Below are 27,149 nucleotides of genomic sequence, written 5' to 3'. Positions count from 1 at the left end.
ATCTTACCCCACCGTATACTGTATTCAAAATGCTGTTGTTTTAATTGTAATACCGGTCATATATGTTTATATCATCCATTGTAACAAATGAATCTTGTGTTTTAGAAAGTTAATAAGGACAATATTGACCCTGACACACATGGTGAGAAAAGTTCGTATTCATATTTAAGTTTGGATCGTTTAGTAATATATTTGCCAATTTTGCAACGGTATTTCTATGCTCTTTAAATTTTTATCCAGTTTAACAGACAAGGAGTGTTTAATATTCAAAAAACAACAGCTTTGTATTTATTTCATGTTAATTAAAGCAATTATGTACTTCGTGCTGTTATACCAAATTATGTTTCTATAAATGCTTCAAAATATAATTTTGTTGTTACACAAATATGACATAATTCTATAAACGTTACTTAATTATATAAACAATACGTAACTGTAGTACCTACACGACTATGAAAAAACGTTGTTAAATTTTTAAAACACGATCAGAGAATGTCGGATTATATTTGCTGGCAGTATCCATCTTACCCCACAGAACTATAAAGAACTTATAATATTCTTGCAGAGCTCCCTTAAACGTGACGTGTTATTCGACTGGAAAGATCATTTTAAATTTTCGATGACGTCATCAACATATCCAAAGAATTTGAAAAAGGTTCGAAGAAAGGAATTCAAAAGATTGAAAGGTGAAATAATAAGATATTTTAAACGATAATTTCAACCTAGATTGGGTTATTTACAGTAGCTGTGAGAAAAATTTCACAACAGAATATGTGAAAATATTTTGGGGTTATTATGTGCTAACTTTATCCTGCGCGGAAGTTCTAACAAATTTGTTTTAACATCAAATGCAGACACGCGGAGGTGTATGTTGTGCTATTGCTTATTTAGATTTGGTGATGCTATAAGCCTACTTATGTAGAACCAAAATTGTTTGTTTCGAAACCTCACATTTTGGTTGTTTATCTCGAAACCTCGTACGGCGGAATTTATATTAGTTAAAACACGCAGCAGACAAAGCAGTGCATTTACAACAACTTATTTGATGAGAAATTTCCAAACCGCACAACCCTAGCTTTTGAAAAATCGTTTCTTTAGTTTTGCGCGTCAAATATTTTTCAACACAAATTCCCCCAATAAATGATCGGTGGAAAACCCAGCCGACTTGGGCTTGTTTATCGATAATATTGTATTTTTAAAGGTTTATAATAGGGTGGGGAAGACGGGACACCATTAGCACATATATTCAAAAAATCTGATCATATGTTTTAAACAACCATTTAACAGTGGTCTTTGCAAGTCGTGAGAATACAGTTTTACATTTTTTCATTCTTTCTTGTTTACTACCAAATAAGACAAAAAAACAGAATGAAAACGTGTCCCACTTCCCCACCCTACTATATGTTAGAAATCGGTGTGCGGGTTTGGGAAATCCAAGTTAGCTCGCTGCTTACCAATTATACTCACCCATGAAGAGCAGGTACATGTAAATTGTTCGTCTTAGTTCCAAATATGGCGAAACTTACCCATTGTATTGACATGTAAGTAAGCCTCATAAATCCCCATGTGTCAGATTGCAAATGCCTGCATGGTTGAAAAGGTTGTAAGTGCCTGCTGGTGACGCAATCCATACCATTAATATAAACTTGGCCAGCCCCAAGTTTATAATTTTAAAGTTACCTATATAGTGGGTTGGGCAGAAATATGTTGTACATGTTTTTATTCTTTTACCGTTCCATTGAGCAATTTCCAAAACACATTTAAGTTATTTGCACACGACTCTAAACGACTGTATAAACACCCGTGTTATAACGACTGTCGTTTTCCGGCCACGCGAAGATAAAGCAAGTTACATTCACATTCATTCAAAGTACGATCATTAAATATTAGCCGTTATATGTGCTAACCATATGGCGCAGTCAACTATGGCGGGCTCCATGGCGCTAATGCCATCTTACCTCACAGTAGTATGTGGCCGGATATTAGATATCGGCTTACAACTTGAACTTGCTGCAAAATAAAATAAATTGCACGATTTGGAAAACCCGCACAGATGGGTTTAACGGTTAATTTACTTTTAGTCAGGCGTTAAAACCGATGTCTATAATTTGGTATCTATATTACAAAGCAAATGACATTTGATCTTCTGGGAGAACTGGAGTTTCCGTGTGGTTGCCTGTCCAATTTGTGTCGAAACTTCCCGGTATAGGGTCTAAAATCTCGATGAGAGGCAGATACCATCGAAACGAAAGTATAGGTTTTAAACTGTATTAATATAGTAGGATGGGGTGAGATAGGACACATTTAGCACATAACATCAAAAAATAAAAATATTTTAAACAATTAACAACGGTCTATGGGAGCCGTGACGACACGGTTTTATAATTGTTTAAATATGTTTTGTTTACTACCAAATGGTACGAAAAAATAGGATGAAAAAGTGTCCCATCTTCCTCTACCCTACTATAACAGTTTATATACAAGCTGGTAGCGAATAATTTGCAATGAGTTTCCGCAGCTGTAGATAAACTAAGGCATTTACGTAGAGTACACGACCCTTTAATACTAAATATTCGCTTCGTCATAGGCCATACGTTCCTTGATTTTGGGGGTTGCTCTCTTTACTCAACACGTCAAATCGATGAATTCACAGATTCACTGAAGCGTAACGTATATGGAAATCCCCACAGTGGAAATCCCAGCAGTGACTTGATGGCTTTCGAAGTCGAAAAGGTAATACCCGTCTTTATGTGTAAGCTCTCATTGTGGTGTTTGATATCCTTGACCACTTATCGTAGTCTGCGTATCATGGTACCAGGGGTACATTAAGTTAGCAGGCATGCCTCCAAATCAGAGGTAATAGGTTCAAGGCTCCTCGCTGCAGACGCTGCTATCTTTGTGGGCGTGTGTGTCCAAAGCATAAACAGTTGGGGTACTAATGAATTTTGCAATTTGATCCCATACAGCACAAATCATTACTTTAGTTCTAACTTGCCCTTACAGATGCGTAACACAATCTTGGAATTCTTTAACGTAACATCATCAGAATACAGCGTTGTTTTTACATCAGGAGCAACAGCTGGTTTGAAGATTGTTGGACAAGCGTTTAACTGGACTGAAGGTGCTATATTTGTTTAACTGTTGGTTAGCTCATGGGAAAACTCTTAAAAGGCATGGTGTAATATTGGGGCTACATGGGATCACATGTTTTCATTACTCTGGTTTAAGCCTAAAACAGATTTTACCCTGCTGTTAGGTGTCTATACAAACAAGCAGAGCCAAAGTATATTGCATTCACCACATTAATCAATGAGGTTCCCTATGTTTGACAACTATGAGTGTAACTGTATTTTAACAATGTCACCCCAGATTTTACCCTGGTGTTAGGTGTCTGTGTCTATACAAACAAGTAGAGCCAAAGTATATTGCATTCACCACATTAATCAATGAGGTTCCCTATGTTTGACAACTATGAGTGTAACTGTATTTTAACAATGTCACCCCAGATTTTACCCTGGTGTTAGGTGTCTGTGTCTATACAAACAAGTAGAGCCAAAGTATATTGCATTCACCACATTAATCAATTAGGTTCCCTATGTTTGACAACAATTGGTGTCACTGCATTTTGAACTTGTATGTTTTCCAGATTTTATTAAAAATATAGAACATATAGGGCTTATGTGTGGAAGAACAAGTGTGTTATAAGTTATAACTTTGGTGGCTGTAAATGTTTATGTACCATGTATGTTTAATGTAAAACACACACCAACTCGACATTGAGCATAAGGTGTACGAACACAGTATAATATGTTGTAATTTAGAAGACATCCATGATATACCCTTAGTCACAAATAAACAAAGGAAAAAAATGCTGTACGTATATATGTGTGTGGACTATATAAGAACAAGTAAGACCCTGAAGAGTACCATATTTCTGTGACTCTGTTCCTGTTTTTATGCAGAAATTGTTTTCTTTTTTCAAGGCAAATCAAGATATGTTTACTTGGAAGACAACCACACATCAGTGGTCGGCATCAGGGAAGCAGCTCAAGATAAAGGAGCTTCCGCAGTTTGTATGAGGTTTCCTAAGTAAGTTGTTTTCGAAAATACCAAAAGCCGCATTTGGTCCTCAAGTCTTAACCATAAGCCCCTTATGCTTACTCTGTGACTTGATTTTATTCTGTTACTTAGGCTATAAGACATAAATGTAAATAATTTTTTAACGGCTTATCTGGTATAAAAAACATTGTGTATTCCGACGTTTCGTCTGTCGTCAGGCAAATTTGAATAGAGGTGGCTATGTACTATATACTAGTCTGTATTTTAAATATTGTTATACAAGGGCACACGGGACTGCTGTAAAAGTCAATTATTTAGATTTGATTTAACGTGTTTACATTATTTTGTTTACTGTTTTAAAGAAAACGATCTATAAAAGAAAAAAAGGGCTATAAGCAATAGAGTCCCTTCTTTTTAAACTAATTGGTAAAATCTTTAATCTAAATATTTTCAGATCTGTTTTAAACATGGGAGACATAAAGGAATTTCAACCAAAATATATTGGTTCTGAAAAAGATGGAAAATTCTTGAACAATAATCAAAATAATAATTTGCATTCAGGAAATGGGTGGGCTAAGTTTGTGTTAATTGGTGAAAATATTTACTTTATACGGATGGATGTAATCATGTATTATGTTGTGGATAGTTTGAATTTTAACATAGAGGTACACACAACATTTCAACACATGGTGTATTCATTCAATATGTGTCATGCTTAATATAAAATTGTAAATTGTACTATATATCTCTGTTACTTTATTAAAACATTAAATTAAAAGTCATATTTATCTCCAGTGAGGAGTTGTCCCATTTATTCGCCTACCCTGCCCAAAGTAATTTCTCGGGTCGAAAATATCCCCTCGGTTGGATTCGTTCGGTGAGGAATGGATTGCTTGGAAATGTGTTGAGTAAGTTACTGATAAATAAATGTAACTTGTATTCTCATAATGACAGATGTTACAACACAGGTGTTCTGTTTCACACACCTCTTGTCCACTTATAAGTTACCACATATGTAACTCTGTAAGTGAATATTGTTTAAGATTTTGTTTCAATGTATGGAAATATGGCCGATATTTTGGAAAACATACAAATATTCACCGGGTTGGAGCAATTACCGTTAAAGAATAAATTTTAAATTGCGGTAGAAAAATCCTTTTAACAGGTATAGTTTTTGTTTTCAGATCAAAAATATACTTCAGCTAACGCTGTCAAAAAAGTTAGCCAAACAACAGTATCTAAAAACAGGGAGTCTTGATTTTTAGGAGTATTTTTCTTTATTTAATATTACTGGGATCTTTGCATGAATTACAGAAGTGGGGGGTTCATGGTACACGATGCTCGATGCGGCTGCTTTTGTGACGTCATCAAAGCTGGATTTAAAAGAATATCCGGCTGATTTTGTATCAATGTCGTTTTACAAGATGTTCGGATTTCCTACAGGTAATAATTCGACGGTGGATATGAGGTGTATGAATAAATCATGTGTGTCTGCCTGTTTGGTGTATAAGAAGAAACTCATGTTATAACTCGACAGTAGCCATGAGTTGTTTGAATAATTCATGCTTGCCTGGTGTGTCCTAAAAACTAATGTAATGACCAGAAAGTAAGCATAACACTTATAAAAAATAAACTACTTTTCTTAGGCATCGGGGCACTATTGGTCCGAAACACATCGGCAAGAGAACTGAACAACAAAGTTTACTTTGGAGGGGGAACTACTAGGGTCTACTTACCTTCGGAAAACTTTCGAGTTTTTAGATCAAAACTTCATGAAAGGTAATTCCCACATTACACCTATGCAACATTGTTTTGCTGAAAGTCCAACTTATGTGTGTATGGACTTTGTGAGTATGTTGGCTAATGTATGTAAGGAAGTTAACAAGATGTATTTATGATCCTTTATAATAACAATAACATTCCATCACAGGTTTGAAGAAGGCACAATATCTTTTCTTGATATCCTCGCACTTAAATATGGATTCTCAACTATTTTCCGCATCGTTGGTTCCATAGAAAACATATCTCATCATCTCTTCAATTTAACTCACTGGTAATTAAGGAAATAAAGTTACTTTATCGACTAAACATATATCTGTTTAACAAATATGAATCCCAGCAATAACAATGTTTGTATCATAAGATTCATGGTTTTAACTGGTCATATGTGACGTCGTGACAAAGTGGTTAGCATGCCTACCTCTAACACAGAGGTTATTGGTTCAAGGCTTATAGCTGCTACCATTATAGGCGTGTGTGTCCTTAAAAAACAGTCTTTATAACACAAGTGTTCTGTTTCTTACACCTTCTGCCAGCTTATAAGTTACCATGTATGTTACTTTGTGGGTGATTATTTTTGGGGATTTTTTTCTTTTTTTATAGATGGTTGATAATTTAATAAAAATCAAACTGTAGTATTTTGGTATTCTGTTCTATATGGATGGTACCATACACCTTGGCACATTCCACCAAATGTTTTGTATGATATGATTATGCCTAGTATTATAAACACCACCCTTTTACACTTAATTTATCCATAGGTTATATCATAACATGAAGGACCTTACCCATAAGAATGGAGTTAAATGCATTAAGTTATATTCAGCATCTGAATATAAGTCACCCACCACACAAGGAGCTACTATTGCATTCAACGTTGTCAACAAGTATCAAGGGTGAGTTATCAGCATTTAGTATCATTATTATATGTTACTCCAATACTCTTTATATTTTGTGTGAAAAAAGTATTAAGTCGTCAAATACGTACTAAATATTGACACGTAATATTCAAAACCTTGTAACTCTAAGCAGGTGAATAGAAGTTACACTGCTATACGAAGATAAGTTTTTGGTCATTTATTTAAAAGTCCAAAGATAAAAACAATACCACTGTAGTTGTTTTAATTACACAAAGCTAGTAGTGTCAAACAGTCACTAATAAGATAGTGACTTTTATTTGTCTTTTTAATTATGATAACAAAGATAAAACAAAGATAAACAATGCTTTATATCGAAAAGGCAGAATAAAATGACAAAATGTCGTTAAAACATATAAATATTAGTCTTATTTAATGTTTAGGTTTGTTGGCTTTAACGAAGTTTTATCGAAAGCAGCGATGGTTAACATTCGTTTACGTGGAGGTTGCTTCTGTAATGTGGGAGCTTGTAACTATTTGCTGACAATTGGCGATGGAAACATAAAGCAAATACATAAAGTAAGTGCAAAATAAATTTATTTTTTCTGTTCCTTAACACAATTGTTCAGAAGTATTTATTAATTTGGTTCCTTGGCACAGTAGTTAGCTCCCTTTTTTCTACCTAGGAGGTTACAGATTCAAAACTTGGTGCTGCTACCATTGTGGCCATATGTGTTCTTGGGCAAAACATCTTATGGAAATTGCTTTAACCAAGTTATTTATACTGGGTTGTATAAATTTAGAGCAATACAATAAAAAGATATATAACCACCCACAAAGTTACATATGTGGTAACTCGCAATAGATGTATTAAACAAAAACCTGTGTTATAACCACTGTCGTTGCCACACAGGATAAACATGATGCATTCATTAAAAATCTTATTGTTTTACAGAGTGGTTATGTATGTGGAGAGGTTGATATCGTTGAAGGTCAACCAGTTGGAGCAGTTCGCATTACACTTGGTTACATGACAACAAAAGCTGATGTTAAAAGATTTTTTAATTTTATAAAATTGACTTTTGTTACTTAAATTAATTTTCATATATTTCTTTTCTGTTTTTTTTATGCGTTCCCAATGCTGTTATTGTAGAATATTGCACTAACTTCATCTCTTCTGCCTAACATGCTTGGAATACAACAATGTCAATTCTTTTTGTATGTCAATTCTTGTATTCTTCAATCGTTTTTTACACTCTGAGAAATATACATTGTTTTGCTTTTTTATTACTAATTGTGTTCCAAATTTACTAAGTTCTCTTTTGTATTTGCACTTGTTTTTAATGCTTTTTTTTTAAAAAAAGCGATTTTTAATACATAAACAATTTTTGCTTTGATCACGTGATTGTTGGTTGGGGATTCCCCTGCAAAAATGCGAGATTGTATTGGAAGGTATAGAGGCGTTTTCTTTTTGAAACAGGTTATTTGTCATTGTGGTTTTCTTTGATATAAACAAAGTTTGGTTTAGATTTTGTTTTGATAATTTAGTCTACAGTGCTGGGTTATATAGTGGCGGCAGCATATGCGGTACATACGGACACGGCGACACGTTATATACAATGCATGTTTCGTTGTTCATTTGGGACAAATGTACGACAAGGTGCTACCTACAAACTTACAAAGACAAAGCTGGAAGAAAATATTTGTGGATGCCGTTTTTTAAAGTGTCATCAAAGGTGAGTACAGAAAACAATTTGATAATTTTTAAAGTTTAAATAAATTTCTGTTGATGTGTCAGGGTTGTTTGACTCGTGGCGAGTCTGCAGAGTACCGCAGAAACACAAGCGATTTCGTTTACAAACTTCTGGCAAGGCACGCCATAACAAACTTTTTGGTGATGCACGGCATAATTTGTCCCATGCACGCCAATTAATTTACCAATGAAAAAAACATACATATATATTAAATTAAGTAGGATTTCGCATTTCCTAATGTGGCATGAAAATGTACCTGCTTTGCCGATTTTTGGCGATAGCATGCGTCTGCAAAAAATCTTGCACAAGTGAGATGTCGTCAGGAACTACCTTACTCTACAGACTGGACTTGTGGTAATCCTTTAGATAGTTCGCTGTAGAACTGGTGAGCTGGTTAGGTAGAACTTATGCCTTAGTAACACCTATTGTACATTTATTTTGGCTAAAAATCGGGCGTTCATGTTAAAAATTATTATTGGTGGAATTTTGCAAAAACATGTCTGTCACTGTAATTCTCATGACTTGTGTAAGGTTGGTTATCACGTCACAATAGCAGAATGTGAGAATGTGGCGTAAAATACTTTGTTCTTTACGCTTCCATAACTATGACAGAGCTATCGTACTTTGTTTTTACTTTTAACATAATCTTGTCTTATGTGCTATGACATAATAATCTTAACTTTGTTCAATTTTTGAAGTATCACTTGGAAAGTACAATGATGCAAAGTTAATTTTTGACACGAGCGTCGATCTTTATATAGTGGGTATCAGTGAGGCCCAAGTCACTGTTAATGTCCAATGGTTTTTCTTTTAACCAAAGGAGACTCTGTCTGTATCTTAAATAATACGAATTAAATGAAATTTTAAATATCTTGAAATATTTTAAACTGACTATTGTTTAATTTAGTGCTTGTTTATTATTAGATTAGCATACAAGAAGCAATCTCCAAGAAAATTTCCGTGTTGGGTTTAAAAAACTATAACTTGAGCGGAATTCTGGATTTTACAAGATTTCCATGTTCCAACAATGCATGTACCAGCAACACAGATTCCGAAATGTCAGAAAAACCAAAAGTTTGTTCATGTGAAGACTGTGTATGCTGTGGAGAAGAAGTTCTTATAACTTACATGGTCTCAGTTGAAGAGAGTAGTGCGGGAACTACTTTGGGTGACACAACTGAACCTGGAGATGACTTTGATACGGTCCCGGTTGAACTGAACCAGGAACTTACTATGGATGTAGAAGGAGACACCAATGGATGGTTTAGCGTGGATATGAGTACTGACATGTTGAATACACCTGACCAGTGTACAATGCTTGGCCCTGAACCATTACATTACCTTTCTCAAGTTACTGAGCGAAAATTAGATCCAATTTCCTGTGCGAGGTTCCTCGACTTACCAGCTTCTCAAAACTGTCTTCAGAATTCTGTGTCTTCACAAATATTGACATTGAATTCGAATAATTCCGATGCAAAACCAGATGAAACTTTATCTCACAAATCTGCATTACCGATTCACATTGAAGAACTCAACCACAAAGTTCCCGTACCGTTGCAAGAATCGTTGGGAATTATTGCTTCGTTTACAGAGCAAGAAATTCAATTTTTGCGAAGACTTTTTTATTCCTCTGCATTTCCTTCCTGTTTTGTAAACCAGGAAAAGTTTTGTGAAGATTTGTGCAAAGTATGTTTCGTGGAAAGCGATGAAGAAACAAGAGCTGATTATTTTAGGTATAACTATGTTTGTTTAAATTATCTGTCATCGGCCGATTTAGTATGAAAAACGTAGTATATTTCCAAAGTTTCTATGAGTGTAACTGGATTTTAACATTGTCACCCAAGATTTTGCTAAAAACTCTTAAGTTCTATGTTCGGGAATTTTAGGATTAACTAGACCCCTAAATAACATCGCCAACCATTAAATCGTAGATCAATGTGTATGTGCGAGGAAAGCCAGAAGTTTATTTCATTTCAAGAATTTCTTCTTTGCATTTACTTAATGCAACCCCAGATACAACATGGGGGGAAAATGGCAGAACACAGGTGACTAAGTGACTTATCTGTTCATACCAGGCATATTGTAATATAATATTGAGACTTTTTGGCTTTTCTAGTCCTCTGGTATAAAACTGTAACATTTTGTCAGACACTTGGCAAGATTTACCAGGGATTAGTTACTGATCACGATTAACATCTATATAAACATTTGCATAGCCAAGTCATTTGAGCCAAATTCTCCCAAACGTGTGGTGAAGAATACATGTTGTAATTGATTTTTATTGATTTTTTTATTTTAAGAAATTATTTAAATATCACCCCAGATGTCGATGTATATATCGTTTCTATGATCGCTCGTGTGGAGGACACCTAGTGTTTGAAGATTTCTTGTAAGTACAATAATCCAGGATTGTAAAAGTTGTAAATCCGGACGGTGATCGTTTAATTTTATTGAAAATCCGGACGTAATATGTTTTACGTGCGTCTGTCACCCAAGCTACCAAATCTTGTTATAAAGCGTATTACTGACTATCACCACGACACCACAGTCTAGTGTGCGGGCGCCTGTGCGATAGAAACCGTTGTTAAAGCTGCGATCTAATGTTTTATGTTCGTCGCGTGTTCGTAATAATCAGCTAACGAAGTCGCTCGAGTAACAAACATTGCCGTGCTGCAATTTGACATTTTGCGCTTAATTGTTACGTCATATGTATTGCAACAAAACTATTAACTATGACGTTTCATTACGTAACAATCGGGAGGAATGCCCACTGCCCAACGAACCACGAGATTGAAACATCGTGTATGAGCGTCACATTTTTACGCTCTGCGCGGGCGTAGGAAATAAAGTAAGACGCATGCGGTAGCATACATTCTACACCTAACAAACGAAGCAATCGTTGTGAATTTATTCTCGTGAAAAGTGCAGTAATGAAACTCTGGTTCTCGTGCGGTGCCAACGAACGATGTTTTTTGGCTTCTGTCCAAGCTCGGCCGGGAAGATACTTTGTAATATCATATTACAATTTGCGTTGGTTCCAACTTACTGATAGCGTCGCTCCTCGCTCTTATATTTGCACCAATTAAAATTCACATAAACGCAATTTACCTGCATTTAATAAAAGTTTAAACTATTCTTGGTTGCTTGCTTAAAATTATATCGGGATTAAAACAAATATACGAAATATAGAAGCACATAAACCACAATTGTTATCTAAAATTTTAATAGTTTATCAAAGGTATTATGACGTAATCATCGTTACATTTTTAATCCACGATGAACGTGCGTAAAACTTTTCATTTGTTTCTACCGATTTAGATACGTCGTTTTAATAAATGTAATATCATTTTAAATTCACCACATAAAGGTTCCATGTGACATGATTTGTGACAAAATTAGTATAGTAGGTGTTAGGAAAATGCATTTTTTTTAATGTTTGCACGAACCGTTTCGTCATTTTAGCTATTCGCCGTGTTCTCGCAATGTAAGCGATGCGGTTAAAATAGAGCGCACGTTTAGGTCGTCAATAATTACGGAACAAAGAAACCAAAGAGTATATTGTCGGCCGAACGTAAGAAAGTTGATTTTAATATAAATAGGATTTATTTCTACTAAAAAATCCGGACGTTTTTCGACGATCCGGACGGTGACATTATCACTGAAAAAGGGGTATTTTTACAATCCTGCAATAATCGAAAGTAGAAATAATATTTTAGTATTGAAACTTGCACCTGACTGCACTGATGCCGTTTGCAATAAAAAATCAACTCAAATTTGATAAACTGACACAAACTTTTTAAGTATTTTCATAAAAAAACGATAAAAATCCAAAATTTAAAAACAGAGTTACAGAAACAAAATTTTTAGTTTTTTTACAAATTCTTTCTTTTATTTAAACTCCCCACATTTTATACCGATATTTCCTTTTGTTGATTTCAGACGAATGTTATCGGACATAAAGAAGAACAAAGGTCAACTTGTTGAACAAGAACAATTAGTTACGGAGGCAAAGAAGTCGGCAAAGTAAGTTGAAACAATCTTTGTAATATTAGGAAGTTTTGCTGTAAAACTCACAACCGCCAAAAATGTAATGATATGTGTACTATACTAGAATGTGGCAGAGTAGTATGCTTACTATGCTATAATGCCAGCATGCTCAAAATGTAGTAATATAGCTGTACTAAGCCAACTTTTATGGATTTTCATGCTATGGCTAGTATGGGACCTTACTTACATAGAATAAAATATATATTCGGTTACTTTTGCTATCAGACATTAAGTGAATAATCTTTTAATAGCTCGTTTGGTATGAAAAAAACGTACTATATCTGCGATGTTTTGTTTGTCATATGGTTAGTCTTATTGAATGACGCATAAAACTATGTTTCTCAAACCAGATGAGCCAGGGCAAATTATTTAAAATAGAATCCTTGCAAACTGTAATACACTGACATCGCTAACTCTTAATCCACACCAGGTTATTTGGAGATAACCCACAACCACAACTCACACTCGATGCTTTCCTAGAAACAGTTGGTCAGTTAAAGTTTCGCGGAACGTCAGGTTTATACAGAATGCATGAAAAACCATGGATGGTTAATCTTAAGAGGGGACGAGAGTCACCTGGGTATGTGGGATGCAGAACTAGATTTTTGTTTTACTTTTTTTATTGTAACTCCTATATGAATAAAGTAGTATACAATAGCAAAAAAGGGAAGTAAGGGAAAATGAGGTGCTTAGCTTATACATAAAAAAATATATTTATAAACGGCAGGAAAAGGTGCATAAAGAACCTAAGGTTCACTGAAGGGCAAATGAAACAATGTTGCTGAAATAAATATATACATTTTGCATTAAAATTAATGTTTTTTGTCTAAATATTTCTAATATATTTTATTTATTCCAGACATGACATCACAAGTTGTTTAAACTGTTCAGGTGGGGAATCCCCAGAGGTGAAAGTTCAACCGAAACGAAGACGAACTTTGGACAAAGATCAAATAGCAAGTTTGATAGGAATGGATGGTAGGTGGTTTATTAAGATTGGTTAAGATAAGTTTTTATTTAATTAAAGCACAACTGGCTAAATGTATGGCACGAAATAAGTCATGAGTTTTATCCACTATACAACCAGACCTTCACTGTTTACAACTTATCATAATGACATAATCATACCATATATGAATAATATGCCGCTCTGGTTATATATATGGACAAACTAAGGATATTCCATTTATTAAAGTTGATAACATGCATGTATGGGGTTAAGAGCAATTTAATTTTTCGAAATAGACGCCTATAAGTTTCTTTAATATTCTCTTTTAAAATATATATACTAACCAATAACTGTAAAAAACACTTAAACTCAGTTTCAGTTGCTCTTCCAGGAATAACCAAACCTTAATTATCAAAGTTCTGATAAAAAAACCATTCATAATGTATATGATCACTAGAGAATATTGCAAATGGGCTGTCTTATATATACTTTCCCAGTAACTATGGAAAAATAATTAAACCAGTTTGTTTAAGAATCAACCGAAAGATTAACATCCAATGTCCCCCAGATATCAACATTCCCCAAACCCCACCCCATGATACATTGAACGAGGTTGATGAACCTTACACGCTTGCTCTACATTCTGTCAAAGTTCGCAGAACAGGAACCACTGTGGAAGCAAAGTCTTTGTGGGAGCTAGGGGTTTCGGATTCAGTGCCTGTGGTTGGTGATGTTACTTTGGTGGTGTTTTTAATGTGTAGCTTAGTTAATATTCTATATCGGAGAGGTTCTTATTTAAGGACCTGGGATTTAAGCCACATTTGACTCATTACTTCAACCATCCAGAGTTTCAGACTGCTTTCAAACAACTGAATGGAACATACTTCACATGCAAATGGCCATGAAAATGTCTCTGCTTACTGTGATGTACATTGTACATGTGACTTCTGCACTTCCAACTTGTATTTATAGTGTAATAAGTTCCATTATAGGTTATAATCAGTCAAAGTCAATCTCAGGTGTATAGATAGTGTAGAAGGTACACCATGTGTGTCTAGTGTATAAGAAGACATCCATGTTATAACTCGACAGTGAACATAAGGTACATACACACCATACATAACCCCCTCACCCCCCAGACACCACCAACCGACGCGAATGACTCTCCGTTCCTTTTACCTCCCGAGCGAGTTAAGTTTTCAAGAACCGCAAGCGTTCAAGCATTTAACAAACGTTCGCATGCCAACGAGATGTTGAACGGACTTCGTTATTTTGAGCGACCTCTTAAAGCAAGTCCCAACCAAAGTATGTTTTCGTATAGTTTTAATGCTACATTACAAAATTTATAATCATACTTTATTAGAGATTTTTTAATGGTAATGGCCTTTACATTTTTCTATTATAATGTAACAATAGTTCCTGCAATAAATTTTGCATAGTCTACCTCTGTACCATAGTAGTTAGCACGCCTCCAGCCCAGAGAATAAGTTTGTAGTTTTACTGCCATTGTGAGCTTATGCGATTCCTTCAACCGAGTGACTCCTTATGAATTGTCCCAATTATCCGTTATACATTTCAAAAGAGTGATCATTAACCCACAAAGTTACATATGTGGTAACTCAGCCATCAGGTGTTTGAAACTGAACACCCGTGTTATAACTACTATCATTGCTCACCCACGCTTGGTTAACTAAGTTACATTTATTTAACTTGTTAACATAACTATCTCAACACCACAGAGGAAAAACCACAGTTCTCATGGGGTGATGTTGATATGACGGCACTCGCAAAATGTTTATCTGCTGTTTGTAGAGAAGTTAAAACAATATTTCAAAAGGAAGACAGGTTTGGAACTTTGTGTGTAGTATTACTTTATTAATATACAAATACAGCTTACTGTCAAGTTATAACACGAGTGTCTTCTTATACACCAGACACACATGGTGTATTCATACACCTTATGCTCACTGTCGAGTTATAACACGAGTGTTTTCTTATACACCAGACACACATGGTGTATTCATACACCTCATGCTCACAGTCAAGTTATAACACGAGTGTCTTCTTATACACCAGACACACATGGTGTATTCATACACCTTATGCTCACTGTTCAGTTATAACGTGGGTGTCTTCTTATGCACCAGACACATGGTGTATTCATACACCTCATGCTCACTGTTCAGTTATAACATGGGTGTCTTCTTATACACCAGACACACACGGTGTATTCATACACCTTATGCTCACTGTTCAGTTATAACATGGGTGTCTTCTTATACACCAGACACACATGGTGTATTCATACACCTTATGCTCACTGTTCAGTTATAACATGGGTGTCTTCTTATACACCAGACACACACGGTGTATTCATACACCTCATGCACACTGTCGAGTTATAACACGAGTGTTTTCTTATACACCAGACACACATGGTGTATTCATACACCTCATGCTCACAGTCAAGTTATAACACGAGTGTCTTCTTATACACCAGACACACATGGTTTATTCATACACCTTATGCTCACTGTTCAGTTATAACGTGGGTGTCTTCTTATGCACCAGACACATGGTGTATTCATACACCTCATGCTCACTGTTCAGTTATAACATGGGTGTCTTCTTATACACCAGACACACACGGTGTATTCATACACCTTATGCTCACTGTTCAGTTATAACGTGGGTGTCTTCTTATGCACCAGACACATGGTGTATTCATACACCTTATGCTCACTGTTCAGTTATAACATGTGTGTCTTCTTATACACCAGACACACATGGTGTATTCATACACCTCATGCTCACTGTCGAGTTATAACATGGGTGTCTTCTTATACACCAGACACACATGGTGTATTCATACACCTCATGCTCACTGTCGAGTTATAACATGGGTGTCTTCTTATACACCAGACACACATGGTGTATTCATACACCTCATGCTCACTGTCAAGTTATAACATGGGTGTCTTCTTATACACCAGACACACATGGTGTATTCATACACCTTATGCTCACTGTTCATTTATAACAAGAGCATCTTTCTAAACATGTGTTAATGCAACTTAAGGTTAACTTTTATAACTAAATCTTAGGTATGCCATATTAACTAAACACAGATAATGTTCATGTTTATTGGTTGCATACACATCATGCTCACTAATAGTTAATTGGAAAAATCCTAGACTCCCTGACAAAGACCTCACCCATATAAACCTATCTCACCTTAATAATTTAATAATTAACCCCAAACCTCAGATTACTGAAGCTACAAGCCCCAACGTACATCCTGGGTGACATCCATGGTAACCACCATGATCTTGTATGTTTTGAGAAGTCATTATGGAGGGTTGGTCCGCTACTCACCCCGTGTCGATTCCTATTTCTTGGAGATTACGTGGATAGGGGTGAAAATGGGGTTGAGGTGAGATGTCTATGGTTGATATATGATTTCTATAAGCTGTTGTAGATATATGATTTCTATGGTTGATATATGATTTCTATGAGCTGCTGTAGATATGTGATTTCTATGAGCTGCTTTAGTTATATGATTTCTATAAGCTGTTGTAGATATATGATTTCTATGAGCTGCTGTAGATATATGATTTCTATGAGCTGTTGTAGATATATGATTTCTATGGTTGATATATGATTAATTTTATAAGCTATTGTAGATATATGATTTCTATTTACACAGTAAAACAGGGGAATTAGCAGCAAAACGACAATCTTTAAAACACACGATGGGTAAGAACTACTTGGGTAAAATGTATATTAATTGAACCTCTTCTCAGATGCAATAATTAAACATTGTAAAAACAGATATCTCATATACTTAAACTTCCAGGTGGTGGCGTACTTGTTATCACAGAAGATTTTATGCCCAAATAAGATTTTTATGGTTCGTGGCAACCACGAGTTACGAGACATCCAAGTTGCTTTCTCGTTTCAAACAGAATGTGTCCGAAAGTTTGGTGAAAATCTTGGAATAAAAGTTTGGGAGCAAATCAACTCATGTTTTGATATGCTGCCTATTGCTGCCGTGGTTGATAATAAGGTGGGGGTAACTGGGTGTGTTTAAGTTGGTTTTAAAGTGGGATAGAAAAAGAGTGTTAGGGCAATCAAAAGTGTGAATGGATTTTTACTTTGCCTATCATGGATACTGGATAGGTTGTGGTATGATCGTTCCATTGGAACGCCATAGAGCCTTAGATTTAGAAAAAAGATTGCATTGTAATCTTCGGTGCTACAACCTATTAGTGACTACTGGGTTGGAGCAATTGCAGTTAAGTGTCGTGTCAAAAGACACATACACCAATCAGCATCATCCCCAGTATTTGTTGGTTACGATGCAACGACTCATGACCTAAATTAAAAATATTTTTGTTTTGCTGCATCAACTTTGTTACAATTCTCCTTTTATGACAGTTAAACTGTTCATCTGTTATTGTTCATTATTCAGATTTTTACAGCACACGGGGGAATTCCCAACTCCGCTACCTATGCATCTTATAATAATGTGGTTGAAGCAATTAACAACATTCCTACCCCACTATCCAACCCTGAGGTTGAAAGCCCGCTTGCGTGGGAACTTATGTGGAATGATCCAATTAGGTTGGCGAGTGTTAAACTTCTGTTTGTATTTTCTTTTCTATGACAAAATATTGAATATAACTGGCTTTAATCCTCGCGTGTAAAGTTATAACATAATATGATGTATAAACTATTAAATTATTTAACACATTTCTAAGCTTAATTTAATTAACATTTTATCCAATTTTTATTTCTTATACACGGTAGATTAGACGATTATCCATTGGAAGAATTGAAAGATGTTTCCAGATCCGAGGGATTTGTTCACAACCACAGAAGAAAGACGGCGAGTATGTTCACATCGGCAGCACTGGAAAAGTTTCTTGCCAGCAATAAATTCACCCACGTTATACGTGCGCATGAGGTCCAACAGATTGGCTTCAAGGTTGGATGAATATGTTTTATTTTGAGTGTGGAAGGTGATGTGATCAAGTCTCCGTGTTTAACTGTGTATGATTAAACTAAAAAGTAGGTAGTTTCTTTAAAGGGTAAAATTTGGAAATCTTAAGAAATCACACAAGTTCACATATTAGGAGTCAAACAATGCCTAGTATTTGAAGCATTTGACGTCATAGTAAATTAAATATCACATGTTACCGTGTGCTGTCTAACTTGGTATCTCTCAATAAAACCGAGTTCCAATTATTTAACAGTGGTTTTTGATCTACAGGTTCAACAAAATGGGAAACTCCTCACAGTGTTTTCCTCCTCACGATATTGTGGTGGTTCAAACGAAGCTGCGTGTATTTTAGTCGATGAAAGAAAACTTCGCACCATACGTCTCGACACTACGTAACTATAAAAATGTTATACCACGAATAATTTGTGGTATTTTTGTCCTGTGGTCAACTTGAAAAAGGAACGTGTTTTTAACTTAATGATGAAACAGGTACATAATGTTACATATTATTATTACTACAATTAACCTAAAACAAAGAAACCTGATGAGCTGCAATGATAATATGAACTGCATGAAGCCATTAAGTGGAAAATAGCAGTACGCCGACTCTTTTGTCATTTCAAAGATTTTTATGGCAATTTTGTAACTGTTTTAACATATAGCTAGATATACCAAAAAAAGACCAAGATAACTGTTTAAGCACAAAGTTTAATTGGTAATTACACATGATTGTGTCCAGTAGCATTTTCAAACACTGTTTTTATTTAGGTTGCCTAAATATAAATTTAACTTTTCCAGACTTTTCTAAAACTATTTAATCATGTTGCAGTAAAGAGTGTTGTACTTTGAAGTTTTTATTAATGATTTGGCATCATTTTGTTTAATTCTCAATTGTCCTATACTTTGATTTGGCCATTTCAGTATTATACAGACTTTGATAAAGAAGCTATTTTTCTATTTCATTTTCCATAACATCAAAATTCTTTACCCAAACCAATTTTGCACACTAAAGTAAAATTTGAAATTTACTTTTGGTTTTATTTGCTACAAAACCTGACAGCAGGCATGTGGTGTTTTCTAAAGGAATGTGTTAGACAACCATGTTGCTTAAAAGTAAGCAAAAGTTAGTTAGATTATTTGCTTCTTATTTGCTCCTGTGGCACAGTTAGCGCACCTGCCTTTTACTTATGGGTTCAAAGCCTGTCATTGCGACTTTGGGCAGGACATGTAAGTTATGTAACAACAATTGCTTCAACTTATAATAAACAATCACTCACAAGGTTACACAAGGTTATGTAGGAAATAAAGCAACTTGCATTCTCATTCATCATTTACACCTTGGTAAAGACACTTTAATCTTCTATTTTGATGAGCTTAGTTAACTACTAAAGATTTTCAAACTTTAGATTTTATTTTGCCTTACAAACCTGAAGTTCTGTTAAAATAGTAAGCAAGCTGCACCTTACACTTACAGGGACACTTAACTTACATGGTGTAAGTTACACCTTAACCCTTTCAACAACCAACTAACTTGTTCCAACTATACTGGTATGAATACACAACACCAATGTTATTTGGAGTGGTTTATTAGCAACCGAACATCAGTTCAAAACTTTGAGAATTGCTTTTTACTCGCCCCCTTTGCTTTGTTAATCTTCACAACGTTGAAACGAACAGTTTTGCTGATGGGACGACATTCACCAATGGTGGCGATATCTCCTGGTTGCACATCCCTGAGAAATTAGTTAAAATTAGTTGTTTTTATCCTAACAGGTGAGAAATGTCATTGGACATTTTTGGCCTCGCTTATTCTCAGACATACAGGGATTAAATCTTTATAAATCATTATCAACAAAAACACAGTTGATCAGTTCTTTGTATGTGAAAGTCCTGTGGTGAGGTTTTACTTTAAACAAGGTTCATAAATGAAAATGAGACATATATATATTATAACTACCTGAAGCAAGGCGATATATGCACCGACATGTTCTGATGACGTTTCTCGAATCTGTTATATTTTCGAACATAATGAAGGTAGTCACGTCGGACGACGCATGTACGCTGCATCTTCAGTTTAGTGACAACCGCCGTTAAAATACGACCACGGATGAGAACATTGCCGGTGAATGGGCATTTCTTGTCAATGTAGTTGCCTTCAAAAGCCTGTTCAAGTTTAAGTATTATAATAGTATAAATGTATGTGGTATCTTTATGGATTGGTTCTAAAGGTGCAGCACTAATTTTCATGGTTACCAATAAACTGGTTTTCAGCCGTTTTGAGCTGACAATTAGGAGTATGGAAACAGTCAAGGGAAGTTTAATGACAACTATTTTGGCTAAACCCAATCTTAATATCTTAAACTGAACAGTTTTTTATCACATTATAAAAACACGTACATGTTGGCATAGAAGAGCATTTTTTTATAAATTGGGAACATACGGTTACATTTATATAAAACCTACCTCTCGTGGTGTTTTAAATCCAAGGCCGATGCTACGAACATGACGAAGCTTCTTTTTTGAACTTGTCAGGACTCGTTTCTTGTTCAAGAAAACGGTCGGTTGCTTCTGATAAGCCCTCTCTGTCTATAAACGAAAGAAAACGCTCTAATTAACAGAAAATTTTCTAATCTCAACTACGGACCGTATATAGACTTTGTAAGCGGCTATATTTTAACTTTAAAGCTAAAATTAAATTTAAAAATGCTTTATTTTATTGGAAGAACGAGCAAAACCTTGTTTAATTTGTATTTTAGGCCACTTTTATTTAAAAATCGTTCAAAAACTTCATAATACCTGCGCGGTATCGGCCATGTTGGTGGAAAAGAGGGCACGGAAGTGACGTCACGATTCAAGTCGCACGTGTTTGTTCAGCCGTGCCATAATTTGTAAGTTGATCGGGGAGCTAATTATTAAAACTTGCATTTTCATAACAATGTTGATAATAATATATTAAAATTAACTTGAATTATTTATATTTTAATCTATTTTAACTGTTATATTTGGTCAAAAAATGGGAAAAACACGTTAGGCCCGTTAGGGTTCGGATTTTTGGTTTGTTTGAACAATTTTTATAAATTTTTTAAAAAACAATTTTTGCATAATGAAATACTGAAAATCCAACTTTTTAACTTAATTTGACTTTTATCCAATGTATATATAACTAGTTATATACATTGCTTTTATTTCACCTGTTTGGAATTCGGTGGTTCCCCACATTTTGCTGTTATTGTTTTTTACATTCTTCAATTTCGAAGCACCAGGCGTCGGGTAAGCTGCATTTGATTGCAGTTGTACAAAGTAAGTAGGTAAAAGGTATATGTTAGTACGTTAAAAATTGTATCGTTGGGTGACTTATTAAAATTCTGGCGCTTTATACACGCTAAATTACCACCCCAGGTATTTTTTGTGTTTGTAACTAAATCATATTTATATAGTTTTTAATGTAACAGTGTGTCTATTTTATGTAACTTTGTTTTTACCAAGCATTTTGTACTCTAGGCCGAGGAACCGGACCCACAGTGACCCACGTTTTTTGTCACCCCAAAAATACCCTAACCAACAACTAACCGAGCCTCGTGCTCTCTTTTTCATCCCCATATCTAAACATCATTCTGATTAATGATTTTTTTGATAAAATGTTAACTGTTAATTCCAACTACAGTTGGCTTGCCGCGAAATTGTATTCCTGAACTTACAATTCGGACCTTATTTTTCCACTTAAACCCATTATGTCATCGTGTTGTTAAAATCTCGCACGGAATACATGGTAAAATGTATATATTAGTACGTTAAAAATTGTATCGTTGGGTGACTTATTAAAATTCTGGCGCTTTATACACGCTAAATTACCACCCCAGGTATTTTTTGTGTTCGTAACTAAATCATATTCATATAGTTTTTAATGCAACAGTGTGTCTATTTTATGTAACTTTGTTTTTACCAAGCATTTTGTACAAAACGTGTTTTTCACTTACTGTCAGAATTTTTAACATTGTTTGTTGTTCTGTTAATGTTTTATTTATCATTGAGATCATTTCAATCTACTTCATCAATTCACAGGATGGCGATATATAGGGTGCTTATGTACGGTGGCCTTGGTGCTTTGTTTATTTCCATTGTTGTCCCATATATCTTCTTTGGATCTAAAGGTAAGTTACTTCGTAGAAAATACTTTGTCAGAAGAGAAATATTAGGGTTCTGGCGTGACATCTAACATGTTTTGGGACAAGAAAACTTTATATGTTTTAGCAACCCAGTTTTAGTCTATTCAAAAAAGCAGGGTCAGAGTATATTTCTTTTGCCACATTGATCAATAAGGTTATTATTGATTGACTGGGCATATCTGCATTATAGAAATATACTTTATTAAAGATTGTAAAAAACTTGACACCTATGCCTTTTGCGACAATCAAATTACGATACATGTTTCAAACAGCAAGGAGCAAATACCACCATCCAGCTGAGAAGGAAGATATTAAATTTCCAAGCAGTAATTTACCCCCAAACTTTGGTTCGAAGCATGCAGGTGAAACTATTTATAAAAATGTTGTATTGATAGCTAATGTTTTCACGTATACATCAAAAGTGATGTTTGAAAATCACAACAAAAATGCAGCAGGAGGCAGTAATAGTTGGGACCTTGGGAGCATTCCGGTAAACCAAATTTCAACTAATTGATTTTACTCCTAACTAATTATTGCAGTGTAGAAATTGCAACCCACCTAAACTTGCAACCCAACCTAAGTAACCATGTGCAAACTGTGCGCTGTTGTCAAAATGCTCTGGTTATTTTTTAATTCCAGTTATCATATCTGAAAAAATTTAGACAAACCATAAAAGCAAATTTGATTCTTTGGTTTTTAAATTTTATTTTAGAAACTCGAACACAAAGACAAGGTTGGGCTTCCACCCTCGCACCAGTGTACACTGTTATTGTTCTTATTTATATTTCATATGTGATGTACAAGATAACTACACGGAAGGTATGGAATGTTATTCTAAACTGTTGATAGAAAAAGTATGCCATGTAGTTTGTACTTTGTTGAAACTTTGTTTAATTTAAGGACACCAGAATACTTTATAGTAGGCATTGTAACAGTGTGTATATTAAACTTTAATGATCTCAGTCTGCAACAGACTAAAAAGCAACATATGTAGCATAGCATGTCCCCAAGCTATAAAGTCATTAATTTAATTGTTTAAGGAATAAGTGGTTGTTTTATTGAACCAAGTGTTTTACAAAATCATTCATTGATTCTTGTATCTCTCTATTTTCATTTGTTATTCAACAGAAACGTTCTCCTTATGGAACTGAAGGTTCAAATAAGAAAGCAACTATTTTATGGAAAAAAGGGAACCAGAAGACAAAAATAAGTAAAAAGAATATGTATATGTGAATACGTCAACTTTTGTTTTAATTAGTTGTAGCTTGGTTTTCTTTAAGTTTATAAATAAAACCTAAAGTTTTAACTAGCCAAACCTTATTTAGGAAAATTTACAAAATTAAAAAAAAATAAAAAATTGACCTAAACTACAACATTGCATCTTATTTTCCAAAATCCACAGTTGTTTTAATTTTTGCTTATTGTCGTTAGGACAGATTACATGCTACAGTCTTTTGATTACAGCTCAATTTTAGGGCATGATCTTGCCATTAAAATAAACATTCACATAAAAAATAAAAATTACTTTGTATGTTTACAGCTCAGTACGAGTTGAATCAACTTGAAAAGAAACTCCTTGAATCGGAAGAAGCTGTTGAGAAGATCTTAAAGAAAGCAAATGATGTCATTACTGCTGCGTTTGAACAAGCAGAGGCAGAAAGTATAACAAGGTAACAATATTGTTTATTGAACTGCCATGCCAAATATAGCCTAAATGTTATATGGCTTTTTCTTCCGAGTTAAATTAATCTATTTTTTTCTGACAACTGGTATTTTAAGAGTTGGTGTAACATGGTGGGGGATTCTGGTCAATGAACATCATCATGCTTGATGATTTTGGTTTGGAATTTATATTTTTTGTAGCAATTGTCATTGAGTGATTTGGCCAAAGACATACCACCAACAGTGGTAGCAGCGCTAAACCTCAAACCCATAACATCTGGGTTGGATACGGGCACATTAACTAGGGATGTGCCGAGCCGAGCCCGAACTCAAAAGCTCGTGCCCGAGCGTCTCCTTTTTTAACGCTCGGCTGAAAACTGGGCCGAGCGCCGAGCCTTATGCTATAATGTTGCACGCGAGAGCGAAAAATATTAAAAATGAAAAAAGTGAAGCTACTAAGAGATAACGAGACTAGTCAGCGTAGCTTTCTCCTTAATTATTTTTCGTTCGTTGTGAATTTGCTCTCTCGCAAGTAACGAATCGCAACGTCAGCGAATTTGCCCGTATCGAATTACAGCAGGTGTCGAATTACACGAGCGCCCAATGTTTTCGTATCACATTTTAAATAAAAAGCCAAAAACTTTTAAACTTTTTTATAATGAAATAATATAAATTGCTGCAACCACGGTTTTGCAACCACAGGGTTTTGCAACCCATAAGCCACCTTTACCGCAGACACGCACGCAGCCAGAAAGTGCTAAGACGCACACACACACGCGTTGCATTCAATATAACATTCCTTCGCTTGGAATTAGAACAATTTTTCATTCAATTGTTACGTCACGTGTCCTATCGCAACGTAACTATTAATTATGACGTTTTATAATATAACAATCGGGAGGAATGTGCCCACTGCCCAAGTTGGCAGCCCAACCAACCACGAGATCAAAACATCGTGTATCAGCGTCACATTTCTACACTCTGCGCCGGCGTATGAAATAAAGGAAGACGCATGCGGTAGCATACATTCCACACGTAACAAACGAAGCAATCGTTGTGAATTTATTCTCGTGAAAAATGACGTAATGAAACTCTGGTTCTCGTGCGGGGCCATCAAACAATGTTTTTTGGCTTCTGTCCAAGCTCGACCGGGACGATACTTTGTAATATCATATTACAATTTATGTTGGTTCCAATTTACTGATAGCGTCGCTCCTCGCTCTTATATTTGCACCAATTAAAATTCACATAATCGCGATTTACCTGCATTAAACTAATCATCAGAAACAAAAATTATACACAAACTACAGATCGTATGGAAGCGAATAAAACACGATTGTTTTACAACAATCTCGTTTGTGATGTAACGATCGTAAAGGTTTATTCTGACGTAAATAATCGTTACATTATCCAAGATGAACATGCGTAGAAACTTGCTAGTTGTGCCACTGGCTGTAACAGTTATAAATAATTTTTTAATTAAATATTTTTTGTATGAATTTTACATTTTGCAACAGTAGGAATTATGAAAAGCGAGACGCGTCTTTAACCGCAAACCACGTGTTCTGTATTATTTTGATTAGCGGCGCTTTTCGGCTGAATAGGAACGCATTCTCGTACGCCTTTCTCCTTGATGACGTCATAGGTGCTCGGCGAACCCGAGCTTTTTCAACTTCAGCACATCCCTAACATTAACCACTGTGCAGCCGCGCTGGTGTAAACTACTACTATCAAAAGTTTGATTCCCACCGCCACTATTTATGAAAACTAAACTATATGGAATATATTAAAGGAATGACTAGCTTAAACCACTGAGCACGACACTGGATATTGGTATTTTTTAAACAAAATAAAATTGATGTATGACATACAGTTCCGACTCTGATGATGGTGGTGATGTAGTTGAAAGGATCTCGAGCACGGAATCTCAGAAAGAGTCCTCCCAATCTGATGAGGAGGAACACTCGCATCAGCATTCCTGGATGTTGGAAGAATTATCTACAGAGGAGAGAGGAAGAGTTTTGGACGACAACAATTCAGAAGTTTCTTCTGAAGAAAATACTGAAGATAAAAAATTGATCAAAGTAAAAAATCTTGGTAAAACTTCGAAGGATTGCGATTCCTGCTCTGAAAGATCAAGCGATGACTTGTATCTTCCGGATGAAGAATGCTCCTCATCTTTATCTTCTTTAGACGACAAAGAGTTTGTTCAATTTGAAAAAGAAAATCTTGTGACTGAAATTAAGGAATCGTAAAACTAATGGCATGATTATGACATAATCAATTGGAATTGTTTTCATATAAAGTTTTTTACGACGCAAACTTTTTTTACAAATTCAATTGAAGCAGTTTGTATAAATTGTATATGTAAAGTACTATGGGGTAAGATGGTTACTGTTAGCAAAGGATATCTCGAATATCCTAATTGTGTTTTTAACAATTAACAACACTCCTTTACAGTCATGAGGATACTGTTATATTATTCGGTTAATATTTTTGTTTAGTACCAAATGGGACAATAAAAGAAACAAAACAATGACCATCTTACGCCAAAATACTATATAACAAAAGTTGTTATTATAAATATTTGTTGTATCTTGTTATTTATATCAATGCTGTGGTAAATATTTAAATGTCATTTTTATTAAGTGTTGTTGCATTGCAATTGAAATGTTGTTATACTTGTTCAAAAATGCTGTGTTTTATAGCATGTTATGTTTTAATATTAAGAGCTGCTAAAACTTTCAATGAATAATTTTGCTTGGTAAGGTAGCGGCAGTCGTCAGAACACGAGTGTTCAGACTCTTTATTAGTTACCACGTATGTGACCAGGTGGCAATTAATTTTTTAGATACTGAATGAATGAATGTAACT

General features: G+C 35.0%; 4 protein-coding genes across 7 annotated transcripts; 3 read left to right on the top strand and 1 right to left on the bottom strand.

The window, feature by feature from the left end:
* The first annotated feature begins 529 nt into the window (after nt 1-529).
* On the top strand, nt 530-8,092 carry LOC149729312 (molybdenum cofactor sulfurase-like). Of its 2 annotated transcripts, XM_089886179.1 has the most exons (12): nt 530-686; nt 2,588-2,733; nt 3,004-3,121; nt 3,984-4,089; nt 4,514-4,627; nt 4,855-4,967; nt 5,374-5,502; nt 5,706-5,838; nt 5,990-6,112; nt 6,600-6,734; nt 7,139-7,274; nt 7,651-8,092. In XM_089886179.1, exons 1-12 carry the CDS (start codon nt 620-622, stop codon nt 7,786-7,788), a joined length of 1,458 nt encoding a protein of 485 aa, XP_089742305.1. In that variant the 5' UTR covers nt 530-619; the 3' UTR covers nt 7,789-8,092. The 2 variants fall into 2 exon arrangements, with proteins under 2 accessions (XP_089742305.1, XP_089742306.1); XM_089886180.1 differs by lacking the exons at nt 530-686; nt 2,588-2,733 and adding an exon at nt 2,762-2,932.
* An 81-nt stretch (nt 8,093-8,173) lies between these two features.
* LOC149729311 (uncharacterized) lies at nt 8,174-19,475 on the top strand. The gene is made up of 15 exons (XM_089886145.1): nt 8,174-8,431; nt 9,374-10,182; nt 10,381-10,494; nt 10,773-10,838; nt 12,389-12,472; nt 12,927-13,076; nt 13,356-13,474; nt 14,014-14,168; nt 14,585-14,750; nt 15,185-15,290; nt 16,713-16,878; nt 17,302-17,511; nt 17,917-18,068; nt 18,255-18,432; nt 18,718-19,475. The coding sequence occupies exons 1-15, from the start codon at nt 8,315-8,317 to the stop codon at nt 18,841-18,843; spliced, it is 2,718 nt and encodes a 905-aa protein (XP_089742271.1). The 5' UTR covers nt 8,174-8,314; the 3' UTR covers nt 18,844-19,475.
* Nucleotides 19,476-20,017: 542 nt separating this feature from the next.
* Nucleotides 20,018-21,352, bottom strand: LOC149729310 (small ribosomal subunit protein uS17-like). The gene is made up of 4 exons (XM_089886201.1): nt 21,244-21,352; nt 20,911-21,033; nt 20,405-20,610; nt 20,018-20,180 (listed from the first exon to the last, which is right to left on the bottom strand). The coding sequence occupies exons 1-4, from the start codon at nt 21,259-21,261 to the stop codon at nt 20,054-20,056; spliced, it is 474 nt and encodes a 157-aa protein (XP_089742327.1). The 5' UTR covers nt 21,262-21,352; the 3' UTR covers nt 20,018-20,053.
* A 244-nt stretch (nt 21,353-21,596) lies between these two features.
* Nucleotides 21,597-27,023, top strand: LOC149729309 (uncharacterized). 3 transcript variants are annotated; one of them, XM_089886192.1, is made up of 8 exons: nt 21,612-21,747; nt 21,949-22,307; nt 22,510-22,598; nt 22,886-22,975; nt 23,326-23,432; nt 23,742-23,823; nt 24,154-24,283; nt 26,149-27,023. In XM_089886192.1, the coding sequence occupies exons 3-8, from the start codon at nt 22,511-22,513 to the stop codon at nt 26,528-26,530; spliced, it is 879 nt and encodes a 292-aa protein (XP_089742318.1). In that variant the 5' UTR covers nt 21,612-21,747; nt 21,949-22,307; nt 22,510; the 3' UTR covers nt 26,531-27,023. The 3 variants fall into 3 exon arrangements, with proteins under 3 accessions (XP_089742317.1, XP_089742319.1, XP_089742318.1); XM_089886191.1 differs by lacking the exon at nt 21,949-22,307 and having other exon boundaries at nt 21,597-21,747; XM_089886193.1 differs by lacking the exon at nt 21,949-22,307 and having other exon boundaries at nt 21,601-21,717.
* The last annotated feature ends 126 nt before the right edge of the window (nt 27,024-27,149 follow it).

This window comes from Ciona robusta, chromosome 10, assembly GCF_009617815.1.
Source record: "Ciona robusta chromosome 10, ASM961781v2".
Classification (NCBI taxonomy): Eukaryota; Metazoa; Chordata; class Ascidiacea; order Phlebobranchia; family Cionidae; genus Ciona; species Ciona robusta.
Note: the sequence above shows the minus strand (reverse complement) of the source record. Positions and strands in the feature narration are given on the sequence as shown.